The following is a 23094-nucleotide window of genomic DNA, read 5'->3' on the forward strand; positions in this document are numbered from 1 at the left end:
CCAGGGAGCTGGGAAGTAAGCTAACTGCAACTAACTGCAACATTTCAACAGCGGTATCTTCAATTATTTTAAGTCTAAAGTTGGGATGTGAGGGCGATGGCAGTCATTTTCCGCCAGTAGTCGGACTTTTGCATAGTTTCTGAATGATGAGCATCTTGTCGAAGAGAAGAAAATACGTCTACTATTGAAAAAAATGGAGAGCTGTCTCGGTCCGCTGAGCTAAAAAATGGGAGCAAGCGCTTCGGTGTCGTTCTGTGTAAGTTAAGCTGCGGGGAGCTGTCTCTATCTTATTACATTTTTTTTTTTTTTTTTGAGCTGATAGACACAATCGAGTGTACTTTGTTAAGACAACTTTTATTAGGAGGGCAGTCAGAGCACTTCTTTTAGCTGTTTTATTATCAACACAACCCACACAAAAGTAAGCTAACTGGTTTTATAACATTTAAATGTGCATTGTGTGAGGACTATACCACAGTTAATGTTAGCTTTATGTTGTTTTTACGAGTTGTATTTACTTTATTTGTGGGGGTTTTTATCGATAAAATAATGCAATTATATCCTGACTACGCAGCTAACTTTTTCACATCATTGCATAAATAATTGGGGTCCAGGTGAGGGATCCTCATGACATCAAGTAAAGCTCTCCAGCTCACATTAAAAGGGCTCAAGTTGACAGATTCTCACTACTTCTCTAAAACACCATCCAGTAGAAAGTGACAGCAGCAAAACTAGCGATGGAACAATTTGATTTCTCATATTAAATCAGGTTCTTCGTGTGCTTTTTTATGCAGAGCGACCCATCTTCAGTGAGAATCCTGAGGCCCAGCGCTAAGGTCAGCCCACAGCACATTACTCCTAACCTGGTTTTAGAGCCTAAAGTGGCTGCCAGGTGTGTGTTTGGTGTTGCCTTTCAAACACTGAGAGATGACGGGCAAATGGTCTGTGGAATACCCCTTGTTTTAAGAGACATAGTGGAGTACCTGGATAAGAATGGTAATCTCTTGTTCTGGGACTCCTCTGCTAGTCTTTCATTCATTTATATCCTACACACCTCTTTCCCCTCTCCCTTACTTCCCTTCTTCTTCCTCTCACTCTCACAACACAAAGCAATACCCAAACATCACCTGTATGCACTGTGTTAATTGCATCTACTTGTTCCTTAATCACAGGATTGCACCATAGGGGTCTGTTTCGTCTGTGTGGCTCTGTGGTGCGGACCAGGCAGCTGAGGCAGCGGTGGGATAGTGGGGAGAGAGTGGACCTGGAGCATGAGGGAGATGTCCCCACGGTGGCCTCACTCCTCAAACTCTTCTTCAGGGAGCTGCCCAACCCCATAGTTCCTGAACCCCACCGCAAGGAGCTGGTCCTCAGCCTCACAGGTACAAGGAAATCCTGCTGGACTGGTATTACTGGGGATCAAATTTAATTTGCCTTGAGATTTTAATTATGGGCATAATAAATTAATGCTGATAATGATGCTCTTTAGATTAAGACAAGGCATTGCTGAACTCAGTCAGTATATCTATTCTGAGTATATATACATCAGGAAACCAATTGAGAGCTACAGTCGAGCAGGCAATTTTAATTGGTGAACGCAATTTCTTTATAATGTGTGGTTAGAAAATAGATACTTAGAAGTACTTGAGACTCTTAAGGGAATAAACATAGCCTTATAAAAGCGCCCTGGTAGCTGAATGGTTACATTGTATGCCACATAACTGCAACACTCCTGGTTTCATTTCAGCCAGGGACATTTGTTGCACGTAATACTCACTTCATTTCACTTGTTTCCTGTCTGCAACTTCACTGTTGACTTTCCAATAGGCAAAAATGCAAAAAACAAACAAACAAACAAACAAAAACAACAACATAGCATTACAATACAAGTGGATTCCCAGAGTACTATTGATTAAAAGTAAGATATCCAGCAAATCAATCAATGATAATTGTTACATAGTCACTTAAATGAGTCATGAATAGTGGAGTATAGACACTTAAAGGAAAGTTAACATCTCACTCAGGAGACAGACTTGATGTTAAATTGTTGTGCACTTTATGGATGATGGTATTTGAAATGTAGATGATTCATCTTTTTAAGCTATGGACCAAAGGGCAAATGATTGAAGTTGGCATAAGAGCTTGTGGGAAGGTTGTTCTTTAAAATGTTTATTGACTATCACTTCTTCTTTTACAATGGGGAACAAAACTTTGTTTTGACAAAAAGGGACGAAACAAAGTTAAGAAATCTACAGTGTGCTTTGTAATGTCTAAATGACTCCCAGCTACCTTCTGTGTTGTATAAGTTCTGTATCAAGTGTGTTATCCTGCTGAATAGGAATCTGAGACTGGTTGTATATATTTATACATACTTAAAATTTGTGACTGAAATGTTATGTTATGTTTTTATGTTCTTGCGTCTTTTTAGGATATTCAGATGAGGCAGAGAAGAACCGGTCTCTGAGGGAAAATCTTTGCCACCTCCCTGATGACAACCTTGTTATTTTTTCTCACCTCATCCACTTCCTGTCCAGAGTGGCTGCTCACAGCCATTCAAATCACATGCCTGTGGAAAATCTAGCAACCATCTTTGGGCCTTGTATCTTCCAGTAAGTTGCTGTTGTTACTGCCACATTCAAATCCTCTCCAGACTAGTACTGGGAAACAAGGTCCCCCAGCCAAAACAGTACAGTCTCGGCTCACTCTAAACTAGAGCAGAAAAGTGCAGTTACTTGTCTCAGTATGACTTTAAGAAAGACTGTTTCTGTATATACATCTTAATATGTTGGTTTTGTAGAGAGGTACAGCAGGAAGTGAATCGCTGTACTTTCACCAAGCTTTTCTTTTTCACATTTATATGTTAAAAAAAAACTCTCTGTTTGACATGAGAGCAACCTACTAAGTGTCTAGACTAATTCATAAAATTCAGTTGTTGTGTATTCAGCACTATTTTTCCATTGCTACACCTCTAACTTGGGGTGGAGACGGGTTTGTGTCCTCAAGGAAATGGGTGTGGAATGTGGTTGATAACACTGAGCATGGCGCGCAAAAAGACGGACAGAGGTCATCAAGATTTTGTCCGTTGAGTCTTCCCCCTTGTTTACATAACTCAGCTGTCACTGTAAACAAACAAAATCTCTAGGGAGACACAGTTAAACTTCTGTTGTTTCTGCCACTCTGGAAAAGACTTAATATAGTCAACACCCTTTTGACTTTGAGACACCCAGTCCCACCTATGTAACCCATGTTTCTCTGAAACTTAACAACATGTCTGTGGAATGTGGTGTTAGTCACACAGTTAAGTTCTGCATATGAGGGGGAAAATGTCAGATGATTATAGCTAGGGGTAGAAGAGTTGGTTAGGGGGAGTGGAGTTGGCAGCAGAGGCTTGGAAAAAGTTGGGGGTGGATTTGTGTTTCAGTAGCTGGAGAGAGTTGGAGTATGTCCTGTACTCTGGTTCCACAGGAATTAGAAAAACAACACAGGAAAGCTATTATGATGTGATTGGCAAAGAGGAGAGAATGAATGAGAGACAGATACATGCTGCAAAAAATGTCCAGCTGAAACAAAGCTACAATTAAGCCCTAAATAGTAGTATTTTAACTACATTTAAAGGTATACCATGCAGTATATGTATACTATCCACACAACCCTGTGGGAAGGTGCTACATTACCAGATTTTTTGTGAATTCAGAGCTTCATCCTTACCACTGTGGCCTCTCTGCTCTGCATGTGTGTGTAGCTCAGCCCCACCCTTGGTCAAGTAAACACACAGACCTGCAGCTCTTTATACATGCATGACACAGAGACAGAGCAGAGCGGAGAAGAGGAGAGACGGAGACAGCAATGTAACCTGGTCACTACACTATGAGTACAAACCTTACACCATTCCTGCTGTTATTGGCTGGGTGTTACACACCCATTGCCCAAAGGTTGATGCCCAGGAATGTCCTGAACACAGCAAAATAATAAGGTCAGGAGGACTCAGCTGCCACGCTCATTTTTATGATAAGGAAAATCCTGCATTATATACCTTTTTAAGTACTTTTTTTGTTCCAACACTTTAATAATATTGCTATTAATTTAAAATGGAATAAGTTAGTATGGCAGACACTGAAGCACATGTTCTTTTCATGTAGTATGTGTGACAGCATGTGTGACAGCTTCATGCCCCCCATATGTGTCATCTAAGCCTCTTTCTAAACAGCTTGTTGCCCTCATATGTGTCTGTTATGTAATCCATGTGACAGGCTGCTCCTGTCCTGTCATTCCAATGGACCTGCCTGTCATGTAAACACGCGTCTATTAATACTCACATTTTTCACATTCTCTTCCCTGACTGTATGCTATCTTTATCTTTACTATGTATACTATGCATACATTGGATAAAACCTTGAAAAACTGTGAATGGACTGTGATTTCAACACCACAACATGTTGTATACAAATAACTGCTTCCATGTAAACATGTGAACAACTTCTATTTTGGTCTGAGGTGGCACTTACCTCTTACAGAGGTGACACTTACAGTATTTTGGTATTTTGAATGTTATGACAAGAAGCTGCTCTCTGAAAAGGGAAACTTACGGCTTTCACTGCCTGGGTGTTTGGTTATCTCTGTTGAATTTATTTTAAGTGTCACATTTTGAGTCACATTACTTTTGAGTCTGGCCAGCTCCTCTTCATTTACTGCTGTATATGCCTCCCTCCACTAGATGGAGCTCTTTTTGCATTATCTTTGTTCACAGAGGACCATTTTGAATACACAATACTTAATACCTGTGGCATCATATTGCTGTTTCTCCTGTCGTCTTCCTCCTCTGTATGCAGCGTTCCAGCTGGACCCAGGATGCTGGAGGACCAGAATGTGTGCAACGCCTTGTTATTCCATCTTCTCAGGCATCATGAGGTTCTCTTTCCGAACCCTGCCGAGGACAGAGTGGCCTCCTCCTCACCCCCTCCCCCTACTCTCTCTGCTCTTTCACACTTTGAGGTGAACCCTGTTTTTGATTTCTGCCCTTTTGTTACTGTATTGATTGAATTTCTTGGTCTGTCTTTTGACAAATCAGGCTAACATGAATATTGCAGTAAGTAATGTAGTCACATCAGTCCCCAACAAATAAAACAATTTAATCTGCGGAGCCACAGACACACCAGTCTTTGAACTCATGCTATATAGTAAATGTAGAAAATACAAAAGTGCTTTAAGGTTTTGGTATCTCTCTACAATGTTTGTGTTTATCCTTGTTGTCCTCGGCAGGTCCGACCCAGCAGCTGTCACTCCAAGCAGAGTAGTGTGGAGAGGTTAGAGGGAGACACCACCCTTGATTCAGTGACCGGAGCTTTTAACCAGACAACACAGACACAATCTCAACTCAACAGGTACTGTCATCACCTTATTGGCAATGACTTTTGTTGCTGCATAACTAAGACAGGTGGATAGACTGACACATATGTCCATGGACAGTTTATCTGCCTTTACTGCAGGTAAACTGTCATGTGATTTGAATATACACAAGCATCTCCCTTTATATGTCTGGTCCTTGGGGAATAATTAGGACCTGACCTTTCTCCCTCTTCTTTCCTTCTATAATCAATATTGTTTAGTCAGTTGTCAGGTTCATAGTTGTACCATTGGTGACAAGGCTGAGACGTCATTCACAGAGAATCCAGGCCAACCTCTTTGGTTGTTTTTTTGCACCCTTTCCACAAAGTTTGTTTAACTATGTTGCATTGTTTTATTATAATTGTTACACTGTTCTGTTCTTCTCTGGAAACTAGAGCTTTTCATTAGCGGTACATGTTTCATCTAATAAAAAAACATCACTGCTGTTTTTGAGACAAGTCCTCTGTCAGGCTAGTGATGTTTACAGCTATACTGCTAACTTCATACTCTACTCCAGTTGCCAGCCGCACCATCATACACCCGCTCTCGCTCTCTCTCTCTTTGTCTCGACTACACCCTCGCTATGCACACAACCTGCGCACTGAGCTATCCCAATGGTCATATTGTGGGGGAAAAAATGCATATGATTCAAATCGTTATTCTGAAAGCATTAACTAACTAAAGAGCTGAGTAATGAGTGGTACATAATGTAAAGAAACACTGTATTTATTTATTTATGACTTTTAACTTGTCTAGTAAATTTCTCTTCCATTTGCGTCACAAAGAGTCTACTTTTCTCTGTCAGTTGTTGAACAATGTTTGCCATTATCCAAAAATGCTTGCCATTATCTAAGATTATCCAATGACTTCGAGAGTCGGAGTTCAGTGGTGTCTCGTGGTTTAAAAAAAAAAAAAAAATTAGGGTTTCCCTCACTCAAGCCCAATTTCCACTGGGTCCGTCAGCGGCACGTTACAGCTGCGCCGCGGTCACCGGAGCTGATAGGTAACACTATAATCAATGAGAGTATTTCCACAGGGAGCGTGTCAGCAACGTCTCAGCAACGTCCCAGCATTATCGCGATTATCGCGTGATCTCGCGGGAATACTGCTGGCTCGCAAGGCACCGCTCCGCTGCTGTAACGCTGCCGGTGTGAGTTGACGCTGGGCAGAGGACGGAGCTAAACTGTGGCGCAGCTGTAAGGTGCCGCTGACGGACCCTGTGGAAATCCAGGGTTAGGTTTAATTAGATTACATGTTACAGAAAGGAGATGTTCGCCACATTTACGATGATAAGATATGCAAGAATACAAGACTACAGGTAACTTCTCATTCATAGCATTTATTTTGATGTCTCACTATGGGATGGGCCTCCCAATGTATTCCTCCGACGCATTTATTACATTACACTAATCCTGATTGGCTGTTGATCATGATGTGGCATAATGAGATAAATGCTTTTGAAGAGTACGCAGGAAGGGACATCCCATAGGGAGACATATTCTCACTCATGCTACTCCGAGAACCGGGTTCACGCAAGGAACCCAAAGTTATTCATTTTATAACCTCAGGATGTTTCATTTCCCGTTTACTTAGAGGTGTAACGGTCAGTGGATGCAGGTGAAAAAAAGTATTACATGAAAGCAAAGAAGCACATCTCCCCTCTGAAACTGACACCAATTGTGTCAAATCATTAGGAAAAAGTGCTGTTTACTGCCCTCTCATATTGACAGCAATTAAAAATAGGATCACACACTTTTCGCTGCTGGAAAGAGCCAAGAAGTAGAACAATAATAGCAAATTGGTCCCCGAGACAGAATCTACATTCTGACGGCCATCTGCTCGCATGGAACATTTCCTGCTCTGAACTTGGACGATAGTGTGCTATTTTCTATTTTTAAAATGTGAATGTGGGTCACAAAACAAACATTAAATCACATTCGTATATTATAGGTTTTTCTGCACCCTGGTCATTATGCGCCGTGGCATTCATGTGCACGTCCTGATTAATTTTGTCACCTGTGTATGTGAGTGTAGTTGTGTGCCTTGTATCTTAATTTGTGTTGGTGTGGCTTGTGGGAAATCTCCTCAAAGTAAAAGGAGATGAAAACACTTCATGATTGTAATTTTAGGCTGACATGATTTGTGGTTCTGTTGACCGTGTGACGTAAGACATTTTGTCCTCAGTGGGAGTCAGATGAAGATGTTATTTGTAAACAAGCGTGAGGTATTACTTATAGAATCCTTGTTGACTGAAGGCAAAATGAGATATGAAGGTCACTGGATTATTTAAAGGCAGTGGCATGGCAGCCAGATGTCACACTGTCCCAAACTGTAATTACACTACCCTCACGTGTCAGTTAAAAGGGGAGTCGTCAGTAAATGCAGCTATACAAGTGGCGTGAAACGTGTGTGTGTGTGTGTGTGTGTGTGTGTGTGTGTGTGTGTGTGTGTGTGTGTGTGTGTGTCTTTTCCAGCTGGCAAGCGAAAAAGGTTGGTGGCCATCCAGCAGTCTTTGGGTAGCACATTGGCAGACACAGCTCCCTATTTATTACCCCAGCTCACGTTGATGCACAACACTCAGTTCAGCTGCCCACCTGCATGAGGACTGGTTTCATCCCTCAGTCTGCCCTCAACCTTATATGATAAAACCAGAATGTGAAACAGTATCTCCACGTAGCCTCAAGCACGAAAAGCTTCATCTGCACTGAATATGGACTTCTTATCCTGGCATTATAGACCCTCTGCAGGTGCATCGTTCGGACATGAGGATACTTCTACGGATATTAGATTCTGAGCTGTCACACCTGCTGAGGAGGAGCGCCAAGCTTCAAGCAGCAGCTATACTAAGCCTGTTTTGTGTGTTCTCTCTGCTCAAAAGTGTTTCTGAGCACTCACAGGGCAAACAAATATCAATATATCTTCATCCAGCAGCCTCCTACTCTCATCTGTTTAGCAGGCATAAGATGCTGCATCATTCCACATGTAGCTGTTTGTCTTTCTAGATATAAAATGTAGTCTGACATTTAAAGCACACTGCTATTCCTCCTCCTTCCTATAGCTCTGTTTTATTGGCTAAATGAGGGCCTCCAAATTAAATAACTACAGTGAATGGTGGGGTAAGAAAAGATATTTAAGGCATGTATTTATTAGCTGCCCAAATGCCAAACACAGCAGCACAATATCCAGAACAAATAACCACATGTCTTATGGTCCTTTTTTAAGAAATTATTATTTAAAAAAAAAAGTTTTGACTTAGGTTCATTTTGCTTGAAAAAACGAGAGTGGGCCCCGTTTTTGGTATAATTGCTTTTTCTCACTGGGATGTTGTGCTTTTTCCAAACATGTCTGGCATTTGCATGCTATTTCGTCTTGTCACGTCTGGGCCTTTATGCTTCACACTGACGTCACAGTCCATAATGATCCTGATCTAATTGTACCTACAAAGGTTTTTTTTTTTTTAAAGTGTATGTTTTCTGTTTCTTAAGTTTAACATTTCAAAAACAAACATTTGACTCTTAGAGAAAGGACAAAGGCTTTTCAGACATCTATTTATTTCAATAATATTTAGGGCCCGAGCAACGACTGCAAGTCGCCTGGCGAAAGCCCTATTGAAATTGTAATGTTTATTATTAGGGCCCGAGCGGCGACTGCAAGTCGCCTGGCAAAAGCCCTATTGAAATTGTAATGTTTATTATTATTATTATTATTATTATTATTATTATTATTATTATTCTTCCGACATTTCGTGCCCCAATTTCGCCCCTTTCCCAAATGCGAAAATGCTTATACTTTTGCACGGACGTCCGGCCTCATCCGAAATTCGATATTTTTGGGTGGTCGCACATGGTCGACGCAGAATGGCGGAATAGCGCCCCCTACAAAGTCCAAAAATGCCCATAGGGAATTTTGCTAACTTTGTCCTATGCTCACAAAATTCGGTACACATATGTATTATACCCACATATGCAAAAAGCCTCTTGACCTCATGACCTCAACCCAACAGGAAGTCGGCCATTTTGGTTTTGATTTTTCCCGCCTAAAATGAACTCCTCCCACAGCGTTCGCCCGATCAAGTTCAAATTAGGTACGCAACATCTCCAGACCTAGCTGAGCTTAAGTTGTGCTCTGCGCATCCGTAGGTCAAAGGGCGTGTCTGCCAGGGCTCAACTAACTTTGGCGTGCTCGCCATGTACATACGAGTGGCTCTCACGCCCACATACTTCATCCAATCAGCTTCAAACTTGCTGGACATGATGATGGCTCCGCCCTGAACGTCCCGATATATTAACTTCCCACGTAACTCATAGCGCCCCCCGGTGGTAACAGGAAGTTAACTAAGATTCATTAAAATTACATACTTTGCCCCATCAACTTCATTCAGAACCAGTTGGTGAAGCTACATTATGAACACTGTGAAGCTACGAGTAATGGCGTCCGTGTGGCGACGCGGCGACCATCAATTCCTCGCCATGAAAATACGTTTGGCTTTTTGATGGCTTTATTGAACTCGTATCATCATGAAAATTGGTACACAGGTCCAGGGTGCCGACCTCAACGACTCCATTCGCTCATAGGCGATCTCACTCGTGTCGCCCCCTAGTGGAAACAGGAAGTGCCATATTTTACATCATCATTGTGCGATTTCCACAAAATTTCACATGTGTAATCACTGTCCCACCCTGAACGCAACCGCTTGTGTTTTGTTACACTCTACTGCCCCCTGGTGGATGAACCATCAACCTCTCATAACTCCTTCATGCTTTGTCCAATTCACTCCAAACTTCACATGACTGATGAGTGGCCGCCCTGAACACACCAGACCACACCAGACCATATGTGTAACTACCTGTGACTGCCCCCTACTGGATGAACGAAACATTGCATTTTTGGCCTCCTTCCAGGTTTTTTCTCACTTTCTGCTTCACGCCACAGCCCCGCCATGCCTCAGGCCCCGCGGTGGCATGGGTGAGCGAGGGCCCGCCATCGCCGCTTGCGGCTTTAATTTCACTTGTTTCTTTTATTTTCTTGTCTTTCCATGTCTTCCTAAAATTATCCATTTTTAGGTCAAGTCTAGATATGTAAGTCAAGCAATATATGTCATATAATTGGATTTGCTCGTTGATAAACATAAATAGTCTTCCCTATGTAGTCACATTTTTTCTAATCAGTATTAAACTTCTCAGCAGTAATTCAGAAGTCTTTTATCCCAAGTACAATTCATATTTTAAACACTTCCAAATGATCAATCTGCACACAGGAACTGTTATGCACTTGTATTTCTATACCATACATATTTTATGTATTTTATGTATTTTAAGAATTTTATGGATTCTATGGTGTTTATGTGATTTCTGTCTACTGTATGTCTGTTATTGGTGAGCCAAAGACAATTTTCCACGATTGTGGACAATAAAGTTTTATTGTATTGTATTCTATTCAGTTTGTGCATATGAGGTATTATATTTTAACTGATATATGTGTGGTTGTGTGCGGCTTTGTATTTATTTGTGTGTTTTCTTGTCTCTGCCTCTGTGGCCTACTTGTAACTGTATTTCAGTGCTAGGACTGGCATTGTTGACCCCAAATTCAACTTAAGTGCTGCCGCATGTAAGTTCACAGTCTGCATCTCTCTGTGTGTGTGTGTGTGTGTGTGTGTGTGTGTGTGCGTGCGTGCGTGCTCGGGTAATCGAAGAAGAGGGTGGGTGAGCTCTCTGCCTCTGGGGTGTCACTTGTGCTGCTGACCATCAAGTGCTTATTATCTGTGCTCTCTCTCTTTTCTTTCTGTCATTTCTCCGTCCCTCCAAAGCAAGGAGCTGTTCACTGTCACACGTAATGCACATATTAGACCGCTGTGAGTTTAGGCATTTTGGCAAAGAATGTTTTCTTGTCTCATCTGCTTCAGCATCCATGACAACAACCATGGGTCTGCAGTCCTCCACAAGTGAGTGAGTTAAAGGTGGACTTAGATCTGAAAGAGATAGCTATAGTTCCCCTCAGAGCAGGGGTCAATAATGCTTTCTTTCTGAGTATCTATCCTAGTTGTTCATGCAGAATTTTGTCTGTTTTTGCCACTTTTGACCAATCTCGGTTAAGATGAAGGATGTTTGAGGCAGTGAAACTAGAAAAACAAAAGTAATCCATGTTCATAAAAGAGGCTGCTGTCTGCTCCGTTCATTCTTTGAATAAAAAGCCTGTGGCAGCTATCACTGTTTTTTTTGCTGCTTGCTGTACTGACCCATCTGCCAAAGGTTCCAGCTCCGGAGTCATGCACCGCTTTAAGCAAGTACGTGACCAACGGGCTGTTTTTGGTTTGTGTAGCGGCAGATCAGTTGTGCTTGTTTTTGCTGGGAGCGCCTCATTAGAGCTTCATGAGACGTGTCACACTGCAGCATTAGATTAAGCAGTGCTGATTCATGACCCGCTGGATGTTTGTTTTCCTGACTACGTGCTGCAGAGGCCAGCAGTCTTGTTGTCAGTGATTAAGTGTTGAACATTCCAAAGTTAACTCGCGTTCATCTATTTAATCTCAGTTTTTTAATTTTCAAAATATTGGTTGTATATTCTGGTGATGTGATGGGAATGCATTCAATTTTTACTGAACTTTAGTCCATCTATGAGTATCAATATATTTCTAAAAGGGCTTACATCAAAGGTTATTTGTCTTTCTCTTTCTTTCTTGCCATTCTCACCTCTTAAATGCCACTTTCTAATAACTTTATGCAAGGTTTATAAATCATACCTTATGGCTTTGTTAATTACTGTTTTCTGAATCCTTCATTGTTTTGTTTTTTTTAATTTATGAAGCTCATGAAAAATCCCTTTGGCTGGTGTTTATCCTCCTCCAGTGTGACATTTGCTTTGTATTTTTAGTTTGCTCATTTCTTTATTAGGAGGAAAACAAAACAATACAACCACTTACCTTCCAGGAAAGGGCTTCGGAGCAACTAGAACAACTTATGAACTTATTTAAAACTGCAGACTTGATGGATTATTTTTAGAAGCTTTTATACTAACGTGTATAATTGCAGATGACGTGTACTTTTGCTGATGGCTTACCAGAAAGTGAGAAACCTGTGATCCTTGATCCTTTAAACCTGTGACTTTATCAACATATGTAGCTCAAGAGCTGATGTTTTATTAAAAAGGTAAAGGGCTTGGCTTAATGCTATGAAGTAGTACATTATTAGTACATTATTTATTAACCATTTTTAAATCCATTACTTCATTTTAAAGATAGTGCGTAATTAAAGTGTGGTATTTTATTTTCGCCTCATCTCTCCCTCTGTGTATGTATCCCTCTGTCTATTCCTCTCTTTCTCTGTGTCTCTCCATAGTCCTGACACTCGGGAGCCGGGTTGTGAAACCAGTTCTGACGTCAGTGCTGGCATTCAGAGGCTGATCCCAGACCAGGAGGCCTCAGAGGAGAGCAGTGAGAGCACAGAGGCAGGCCGTGTGCTCTCCTGCCCCACTGACCCAGGGCCAGAGCAACATCAGTACCAGAGCAGACCATCTCAAAGCATTCAGGGGGATCTGCCGGAGTTGGAGTGTACCATACAAGGGTGAGCGGTTCTCCTGTTCATCTTCCCTTTTTTCATACACAGATGGTATTTTCTCTTAAAATGATTTTAGCAAGAGACATCAGTGTCAGATTTAGTCACATCATTTTAAGAATTTGAGAAACATTTGCCCAGTCACTTCGTTCTTTTCATAAAACTCAAATGTACATGATGATTTTATGAATATTTATGAATTGTTGAAGTACTCTACAGTTTAATGAATGTTCCTTTATCAACAGGACTTTCTCAAAAAACACCCTTTCACCATTTACTTCCATATCAAAGGAGAAAGAGGAGGCTAAAGTAGACAACATCGAAGATAGAAGGACACCTTCCTCACCTATCAAAGATGACTGTTCAATGGTCTGCTTTGGTGATTTACTCTTTTGTTTTAGCTCTCACATTCTTTATTTCTTTGTTTACTTTCTTCTTTCTTTCTCTTGCCTTGCTTCCTTTCACAAGCACATCAAACTGAGTCTGAGCTATTAGCACTATTAGCACCATCTCCATCTGTGACTATCATTCAGTGTCAACAGTGTCTCCAGTCTCTCACATTTATTTCTAGATCTGTTGAAATGTGATAAATAAAAAAAGCTGCTGCTTCCTGCATGTGCTGCAACACATTCTGAGTAATGTCTTTTCTGTGCTATATTAAATTAAGAAACAAAGCACAGGTATTCTTTTGCTGTTTACTGTAAAAGTTTTGGCCATTGAGTGTCTGGAAGATTATATGACATGGACTGAATTGTTTTTCAGGCTTCCACTGATGCAGGGTACACATCATCAATTTCAGACAGCTGCATAACAAATGAATCACAGAGCAAAACCCAAACGCAGATTCAGCACCAAGTGAGGTGAGAAGAAAAGCTTCTGCCCAACACAAGATGACATTTTGTTGCAGGTGCTGCCTTTGTTTCTGTTTTATATTGTTTTTGTGAACAGTAAACATTTGTGAAATATAGATAACATTAATATAAGAAAACTAACTTCCTAAGTTTTGTGTTTGGTATTAGAGTCATTTAATTGGATCTGATTTATTTGGATGCTACAGTTGTTTTTGTTCCTATCCACTCCTGCTTGCTTCTTTTCGGTTCAGCTCATCTCTACGCCCTGCAGTCAGCTGAGAAGTAGGTTATCAGAGCAGTGTGCTGCTCACAGTCATGCTTTTGATATGACTCCAGTCCAAATCACATTGACTCGCCACAGGGGCTCACGTGGAGCCAACCAACTAGCTGGATTAGGTTGACCTAGTGTGGTGGCATCCTGAATTTTTGTGTGTGCTGTTTCCACAGTGCCACAGGACAGGTCATCTCAGTTACGCCTCATTAATGTCAGACATGACTAAGCTATAACCTCAATGTCAGCGCCAGATGTCTGTCTGGCCTCAAAGCAACATAGAGTGCTGGGCAGTCCTGCCTTTGAGCAGATCTGATACTGTATTGATTATAAATACAGACAGAGCACACAATGTGTATTAGAGTCACTTGGACTTGATCCTAACAGAGGGAGACACAATGTTGTTGCAGATATTGTGAGTCGGTTTTTCTCCCAATTCTTAAGGGAACTGTTTTGCATTTGCCTGTTGTTGACAAAATGTTGTTTTTCAGCCTGCTGTGCTGCATGGAGTGCAAGACAGAAGACAAAACTTGTGTGTCTGAGTGGAAGGTAAACAGACTTTTGCAGAGCTTGTGGCTGCCATCTCCACATCATTTCCACAGGCAACCTTTTAAATTTAAGTCAGCAAGGATCACTCTCACATTGCCAGGTCTTAGAGTTTATAGCCTTAAGCTTTAATGCACTGATGCACCTAAAAAAATAAAGTTTAGTCTGTTCACCACACTTTTAAAAGTAATATGAAGGTTTGTCTTAGGAAATACAGAAGAAGAACTGATTTAAATTGAAAAGATATATTAATTTACATCAGGACAGACATTCAAATACCATATTAATGCATAACAGCATAAGATTTGTTTGGCATCCACAGCTGGAAGATGATAATGATGAGAGTAATTGCTATCAAATTTGGGGCAATAATTCATTTCCAGCCATTTGTTAAAGTTCAACTACATTCAGTGAAAATGTGTCATTGTAGTGTACATATTGTGTGTGTCTGGATGCGTGAGTGCTTGCCCACGATGGTGTGTGTCAGTAAGTGGGCTTCAGGAATGAGACTTCATCGCTGTGTATGCTGTCTGTTCCTTCAGGGGAGAAGAGGACGAGGACGAGGAAGATGTAGTGGTTCTGCTGACAGACACAATGATTCCAGAGGCAGGAACGGCAGCTGTGACGTAAGTTCTCCTTGCCCTTGTCTCATTAGATACACAAATTAACACTTTTCTTTCTTTTTTGAGGATGAGTGTATCTATGACAACAGGACCACTGATACCTGCAGTCATTGTGGGTGTTTATGTGTGTACCTATATGTGTATTGCTAAGTGTGAGATTGCCTGTCTGTGGGTGTTTTGCTTCAGTAATAGAAGCCCTCCCTCCATCCCTCCACCTCCTCTGTGTGACGCACAAAGCCATTTTCTTTTTTTATGAATGAACAGCCGGGGAGGGTGAGAAAGGAGAGGCCGAAGCCTTATCTGCTGCTGCTGCTGCTGCTGTTGATGATGGTGATGATACTGAGAAATGTCAGAGCAGCTAAATGAACAAAACACGAAACAGCTTTATATTCCTACCAGAATGATTTTGATGCAGCTCAATTAACAGTTTTTTGTTCGCTCTGCATAACAGCATCAGAATTAACACACACACACACACACAGCTGACACACATACCGAGGCAAACAGCTACGTGACTCCCTGGAGCTCCATCAAATAGACTCCTTAGCTCAGTCTGACAACGTTGCCGTGGAAACACCTCGTCATATACAGTACCTCTCTCCTCCCTTGCACACACCCACACCACACGCACCCACATGAGCGGTACTCCTGCTGCCCCCCCCATTTCTTCCCTGAATGATGAATAATCCATGTGGAGGCAGTTCAGTGGCAGCAGCACCAAGTGCCGGGAATGCCGGTCAGAGGGAAAACCATGTGGGATTCTCTTCGGGGGATATAGCTGTACTCTCAAACACTCACACACAATCAGGTGATCTGGGCATCACAGCGATACTGCTAATGGAATTACAGCGTGTTGCCCATGAGCGATCCCACGCTGGATGCTGACACGCTAAGAATCTGACTCATTGACTGACAAAAGTCAGTGGGATTCTTGTCTGGCTGGTTCAATGCTGATTAGCTTTGAGACCCACGGAGACTTCCAGCAGAGCAAAAGTCTGTTTTTGGATGACTGAAAATATGCACCACCTCGCATGTGCTCGGTGTAATGACCTTTTCTATCTGCTTTTGTAACTGACCGCCCCCAAAAGCAGCTTTTTCTAAGAGCTGTATTCTGCCGTCTGACTCAAACCTTTTTCTGGAAGACAAGGCAACCACTCGTCTCACCTCATCCTGCAACTCTCTGCCCAACCGCACTTCAGAATATTTCTTTTCATAGGAGAGAGTGAAATGTTTCAAAGGACTTCTAAAGATTCCTGAGCAGCATGTGAAGCGTAGAAGACTCTCTTCCACGCTAACTACGACACATCTTTCTGACTTCTCTCCTTGCCCGTCTGCATCCGTGAAGACATGTTCTGTTTCTGTTTCCAGAGCCCCTCCCTCAAACTACAAGCTTTGGAGGCTGACTTGACTTCCCCGTCAGCATCACTGGACCCCCAAGCTCAGGATAACCTACCTGCCCAGCAACAGCCTCTTTTCACTGAAGAGCCAAGAATGCATTTGAACCACGAGCTGCACCTTCACTTGCCACCATTATCACCAGCTCAGGATCAGGACACGGTCGACTCATCACAGCCTGGTAAGACAATAATAATAAAGTGCAAATACACTGAAACAACAGCAATACTCAAGTTTCTGAACTTCCATTGTGAAACATTTTCTTTTTGGGCTGAGACAAAGAAGAAAAGAATGTAGAAGGCATTGCCAGCTATTAAGTGTTTCGCCATTCAGTTATTTAGAGAATTATAATATTTATAGCACTTGGCAGTACAGTATTTCATCATTCATCTCATTGCTATACAAACCTATAAGCCCTCCAGTAGAATAACCATACTTCATACATACTTTATTTACGACTTTATTTAGAGGTTTCTTATTCATCATATGTTTTCCTTCAGAGTATTTTCCCAGCAGCAGTAATTCCTTTCCTGCATGTTAAATAACAGTCAGTTAATCTTGACAGTGAGCTATGAGCTTTATCATTTCAGTTACAGCGCACCAAAGTACAATGCTGCTACTGCCACAACGCTACACAACCACCTGTGACGTGTACATTTTATGTACTGATACCTAATGTAATATCTTTAACATTAATGCAGATATTTTAAATGTCATTATTTGCAATAATTAAAGCCATTCAAATGTGAATTTACTGTTTTTGTAATTGATGGACCAAATTAAATTTTTCCAGGGAAGATATGAGTAGCTTGATTAGGAAATGGCTCTCTCCTCTATATCCTTTTTCTCCATCTCTCACTTTGTCCCATCTGTCCTCCTTCATTAGGTAAAATAAATAACATTTTGAATCTATAAGCCTCAAATGAAAATTAGTCTAAATTATTATACTGTAGATTTAAGTTAATATTTTGTCCTTGTTCTCTCTCTCTCTGACAGTAAACACTACGTCCCCACATTCATCAGAGTCCAGTCTTGTATTTTCCACTTCCACTCTGTCTGAGGGAATTTCAACAGATGACAACCTGCCGAGCCCACCAGGCTATAACCCCGGCCCTCTTCTCTCTCATTTTACGACAAGCGACTGCCCTGTTCCTTCACCGCGCTGCCCCAACCTCAGCTACAGCCTGCGCTACAACCTGGACACGGATACAGCTCCTTCTCCACCGTGCTCACAGCACATCCGCATGTAAGATGCTTTAAAAAAAACAAACTTTATTAGGCCTAGTGGACAATTTTATGTTCATTGTGCACTGTTGGACTGTCAGGCATTTGGAAAGTCGTCAGTGGCTAAGAGTTAAATGAATGATATGAGGCTGAGTCCTTATTTCATGGAACGTTATGCAGAACGTTAATAGTTCAAGTGGATAGATGTGTTCTTTTCTGTCTCCAGGGCTCGCTGCAGCGTTCATACAGAGCCAGACGACAGTTCTGTGTCCATCTCAATGCTCAACAGACAAATCCACACCCTGAGGAAGAGGATCAGGCGTTTTGAGGAGGATTTTGAACAGGAGAAGCACTACAAGGTGAGGAAAGAAACCAGAGCTTCTCGAGTCCTGATTGGAAGTTATTGCCTCAGAATGTTTGTGTCGCCTTTTCCCACAACCAATAACCAGTTCTCACAGAGTCACAGGAGCAATCCTTTTTTGTAGTTTTTTGTGTGCGTGCATGTCTGACTGGGTGTGAATCAGTGACGTTTCATCACATTGATGCTGTTGATATTACCCACAAGCATCATATTAGATTGACTGGCTCCCTCTATCGGTGCATTAGAAAAATTACATTTTGTTACACAATGGACCTTTAGGCCCTGTTTACCCCTGGCATTACCATGTGTCTCGGGTGATCCGATTACAAGTGGACAGCTGCCACACATTCATCTCGAGCTGACCACTTTTCATTGGTGCCTACATCACTTCTGCTAGAGGGTCAAAGGACCCCGCTCACAGTTATTACGTCAGTCAGACAAGCGCCAGATTTGTTTTTAGTGTGGACTAAAGAACTAATATACATATATGGGCTATTCCAGCAGTTCAGATTACTCAAGCTATATACATCTGTGCTCCTCTCCATTTTTTCAGTTGCTGGAAATTTTTTTACCAAAACAACCACCATGGCCTGCATTGATAACATATTTTCCTGTTATGTTCTAGCCAGGGACGCATCAGGACATATTAGCTTTTACACTGTAAAAGATATGTGGTCAAATGCATCCCAGACCACCGCGACAAGTGGTTTGAGAGATTGGATCACAGTGCCTCTTGTTGGTCTATTACACTTGTATTGAGCACTGTCTACTTGTGATTGGATCACCTGAAACACATGTTAATACCAGTTGTAAAAAGGGTCTTAGTCTCTGGTTTGATAGGGCTGCTACAGAACAGAAAAATATTAGTGAGGTTGATGTGAATTAACTGTTGAGTAAAACCTGGAGCTGAGCATGATTTTCTTGTTTTTTTCTCAGCCGGCCCATAATGATAAGATAGCACATCCAGAGATGGCCAGACTGATGAAGGAGCTCATCAAGAGCCGCAAGCAGCTTAAAGGTCAGATACAAAACACACATTCACAAACACACTCATGTTAACAATTCATGTACATTAACAACTTGATGAAAGCAATTATGCAGTTATAAACATGGGAAATGCATTTTGGATTCATATGGTCACTGGTTTCTGAACTGCTGTCCTCTCATCTTTCAGAGCTGAAACTGAAACAATCAGAAGAAGGTGGGTTAAAAGGTCAAGGAGATCTAAACCCACCAGCTGAAACGTGCAGGAGTAACATAGACCAGAGGGGGGTCATACCGGCAGGGACTGAGCTGCTGCAACTTAACAACAACACCAACACATCAAAGCTGAACGTGGAGGAAACTGTCAACCTCATAACCAACAGACTGAAGGAAAGACGACGGGAGCTTGGCATCCCTGACAGCATTAAGGTTGGTACTGCAGAAATGCCTTCACTGCACACACGGTTATTACTACAATAATCTCTGAAATTTGTCAAATTTTGTCATGTTGTCTTTGTGTACAGGAGATGTCCCATTTCCATATGACTATGGAGAAGACCAGCCTGCAGAAATGTTTGCTCTACTTTGAGAGTCTGCACGGCCGGCCGGTAAGACTAGGCTGCGTGACTCACTTTTGTGCTTATATTTTATATACTTGAGTAGTTTTGTTGTCTCCCTGTCCTTATATCACTTGTTTCCAGTCAATTGAATTTGTATATTCCTACCAATAACAAAGGAGTTTCTCTTTCTCTGTCTTCAGAGTACCAGGCAGGAGCGGACTCTGATAAAATCCTTCTATGATAGATACCGTCTCATCAAGCAGCTGCTTTCCTCCACTGCCACAACCGTCATTACAACCATTGTGAGTAAACACTGAAGATGTGTTTTTTGTGAGGTTCATGCTAAATATTCAAGAAGAACTCACTATATTTCTGTTTTGGGATTATTCATTATTATTATCATTATTATTAGTTTTTACATATAGTAAAATAGAGTATATCCACAGGTGGTTGCACAAGAAGTCACTTTAGTATAATGTATAGGACTGTATTACATCATGCTGTAACCACAACTGAAGACCATTTCTCTTACCCCCTCCCCCATCCTTTCCACCCCCAGTAACCTTCCCACCATCCCTAGTAAAGCCCGAAAATACTAAATAAATAAAACTACATTATAAAAAAAACAAAATGAAAATACATGTAGAAAAAATGTGTTGAGATATAAAAAAAGACGCAATTGAATAAATAAATAAAATAAAAACAAATAAAACACACAAACATAGCAAAACACATTCTACATAATTCACTTATGAGGATAAAACTGACTTCAGTTTATGAGGTCATTGCAGAAGAGTGTCATTCTACTGCTCTCTAGTGGCAAGATATAAGAACTACATCGAATTATTGTTAAACATTTTAGTTTTCGAAATCAGTGATATCTTTGTGTGTGTGTGTGTGCATAGGAGGAGGAGGAGGGCAATGACGAAGAGCATCCCAGACAGCGAAGCCCCAGGCAGCAGAAACTCTGGCTGAAACCTCCAAGTTGTATGTCGCCAGATGATTTGCTGCAGCTGCCTCCCCTAGAAACGTCTGAAACGCCTCTCGTTTCCCCGCTGGAGGAGGTCAGGGGTCTCCAGCCACAGATCATCACCATGGCAACACTACATGAAGCTTCCAGGTACAGTGTGCGTGGGTACTCGCAGCACGTAACAGTTGAAGGAAATGGATTTTGTCATTTTTATTATAAATTACTTCTCTTGGAGTTCAATTTTTTTTCTTCTTGTAGCAAAATAAATTGATCCTAGCTGATGATAAAGGTTTTTTTCAGTAGTTGAAGCCATGATCTGGAGTACTTTTACCCCTTTTGTCGTCATAGTAACAGTCAGTGTAAGCACTCATAATGACACAAAAAAAATATCTTTGATTCTTTCTTCATACAGATCAGAATTACTGGATCACCTCAGGATGGCTCGATTAGAGAAGCGAAGGCTTCATCGAGCACTCCGGGAATTTGAGGGCCATTTCTACGCGCAGACGGGCAGGTAAAGGTTACACACATACACACACAACACATCCAAATTACTTGGCTTTTGAGTTTTATTTTGTCTTTTAATAAACTTGGAACATTTGGTTTTTAACAATGCATTGTGAAGAACAGAACAAACAATAAAATAAAGTCCATCGTAATGGTACGACAGTGTAATGCACACTCACTTAACGTTAATACAGCACAGAGAGCTCAGGGAAGAGACGAAGAGATAGACGTTTGCTCTGAACTGTACACATCCTTTGTACTGTACATGTTAGTCCTCCAAAGTAAATACACTAAGTTTTTGATTACAATACACACTGTACAAAGCTATCTGAGTAAGGCAACATAGGGACTATCAACCAGTTATGGAAGCTGCTGCAGGTTGTTTTGAAACTGCTTAAAGTTTTGCCTTTTGTTTGCATCCTCTTTTGTATTTTTAACAGGATCTGTCAAAAGGAGGACCATGGACCGATGGCGGAGGAGTACTGCCAGTATAAGAACCTCAAAGCAAAGCTCCGTCTACTAGAGGCCCTGCTCAGTAAACAACAGGACTCAACCAAGACCAGTTGAGTTTCTCACAGTGGGGTTTTATTCTAACCTTACAGGACTCTCTTTAACAAAAATCAGGTTGAGAAGCTGGTGGGTATGGTCTTATTTCATGCCATGCTCTTTATGTTGATGCACTTTACATGAGGGAAACTGTGGTGGAAATTGGTGATAATCTGAATGAACAACTGCAGAATTTTTTTAGTCCCAAAAACACATCCCCTTTTCATTCATGATGCATCATAATGCAAACCTGATGTAGTAAGTGTATGTTATGTAGCACTAATTCATGTCAAGGATGAAGAGCTGTAACAACTGGATGTTAGTTACTTATTAGTAATTTTAATATTACTGTACGTATATTATGGCATTTTGTTACTCACTTTTTTTTCCTTGCCAAAATACTATTTTTGGACTGCTGTGTCCATAGTTAATGTGGAATCTGCTTTTTTTTTAAAAAGTGCTATCTTGGCAAAACAAAGGTATAAGCTTAAATGCAATCAATGAGACAATCCTGTCGTGTTTGTGCATGTCAGTTTTTTAGTCCTACATTGTGCTATGATATGCATTAGGTATTCCAAAGTTGAACTAAATTGTGTTCAATTTACATGTTCATCTTGGAAAATACGGTATGTTAACGTTGGCATAATAGTGCAAGTTATATCAGCTGTGTAATTTATCCCCCCACCTTTGCTTGTATGAAGTTAATTCCCCCTAAATGCAATTGTTGACAATGATCAGCGCTTTTGACATTGTGCACTTCTGGTTTATATAATTTTCTCTCTATATATACGAATGTATCAATAAAAATAAATATTTTTTCACATTTATTCTGCTAAACACAGTTTATGGTTCTACTTTCTTTCTTTCCACTGATAAAATAAAAGCGGCTGTTAAAGGTTGCTATGGTAGAGGTACTGACAGCTTTTATACTCATGCTGCACAGAACTGCCTCATGCTTTTTTTTTAAAAAGGTTAACAAGTTAACAAGTAGTTCACACTTGGTCGTCAGAGTACACATTTTTAGAGGCTGTTGCATTAGTACTATTAAGATTCCACAGCGGTTTTATGTCTGGTTTTTAATACCTTTGGTATAAAGAAAAGATTCCTATTGAGCCCTAGAAAATTGTACCAGTCCATGCCACTAGTAGGAGGTAAAAAGAAGTTTGAACTTGTCTACTGTTGAATGACAACAAAACATTTCTAAAGTCAGTCAAAGTCATTGGAAACAACAAAATACTTGTCCACACAGACAGTGGACACTCGATCAACAACATATCAATAATAACAAGGCAAATGTCATTAATAAAATATGGGACAACTCATG

The 23094-nt window shown here is 41.0% G+C and overlaps 1 protein-coding gene across 1 annotated transcript; it reads left to right on the top strand.

Moving 5' to 3' along the window:
- The first annotated feature begins 119 nt into the window (after positions 1 to 119).
- Positions 120 to 23073, top strand: LOC133992321 (protein FAM13B-like). Its single transcript, XM_062431038.1, has 21 exons — positions 120 to 256; positions 792 to 993; positions 1170 to 1379; positions 2426 to 2606; positions 4827 to 4989; positions 5257 to 5378; positions 12717 to 12941; positions 13178 to 13301; positions 13695 to 13792; positions 14546 to 14603; positions 15143 to 15226; positions 16592 to 16799; positions 17615 to 17864; positions 18069 to 18201; positions 19140 to 19221; positions 19378 to 19616; positions 19712 to 19795; positions 19948 to 20049; positions 20653 to 20867; positions 21130 to 21231; positions 21665 to 23073. The coding sequence occupies exons 1-21, from the start codon at positions 227 to 229 to the stop codon at positions 21789 to 21791; spliced, it is 3039 nt and encodes a 1012-aa protein (XP_062287022.1). The 5' UTR covers positions 120 to 226; the 3' UTR covers positions 21792 to 23073.
- Positions 23074 to 23094: the final 21 nt, after the last annotated feature.

The sequence above is a fragment of the Scomber scombrus genome, chromosome 12, assembly GCF_963691925.1.
Source record: "Scomber scombrus chromosome 12, fScoSco1.1, whole genome shotgun sequence".
Classification (NCBI taxonomy): domain Eukaryota; kingdom Metazoa; phylum Chordata; class Actinopteri; order Scombriformes; family Scombridae; genus Scomber; species Scomber scombrus.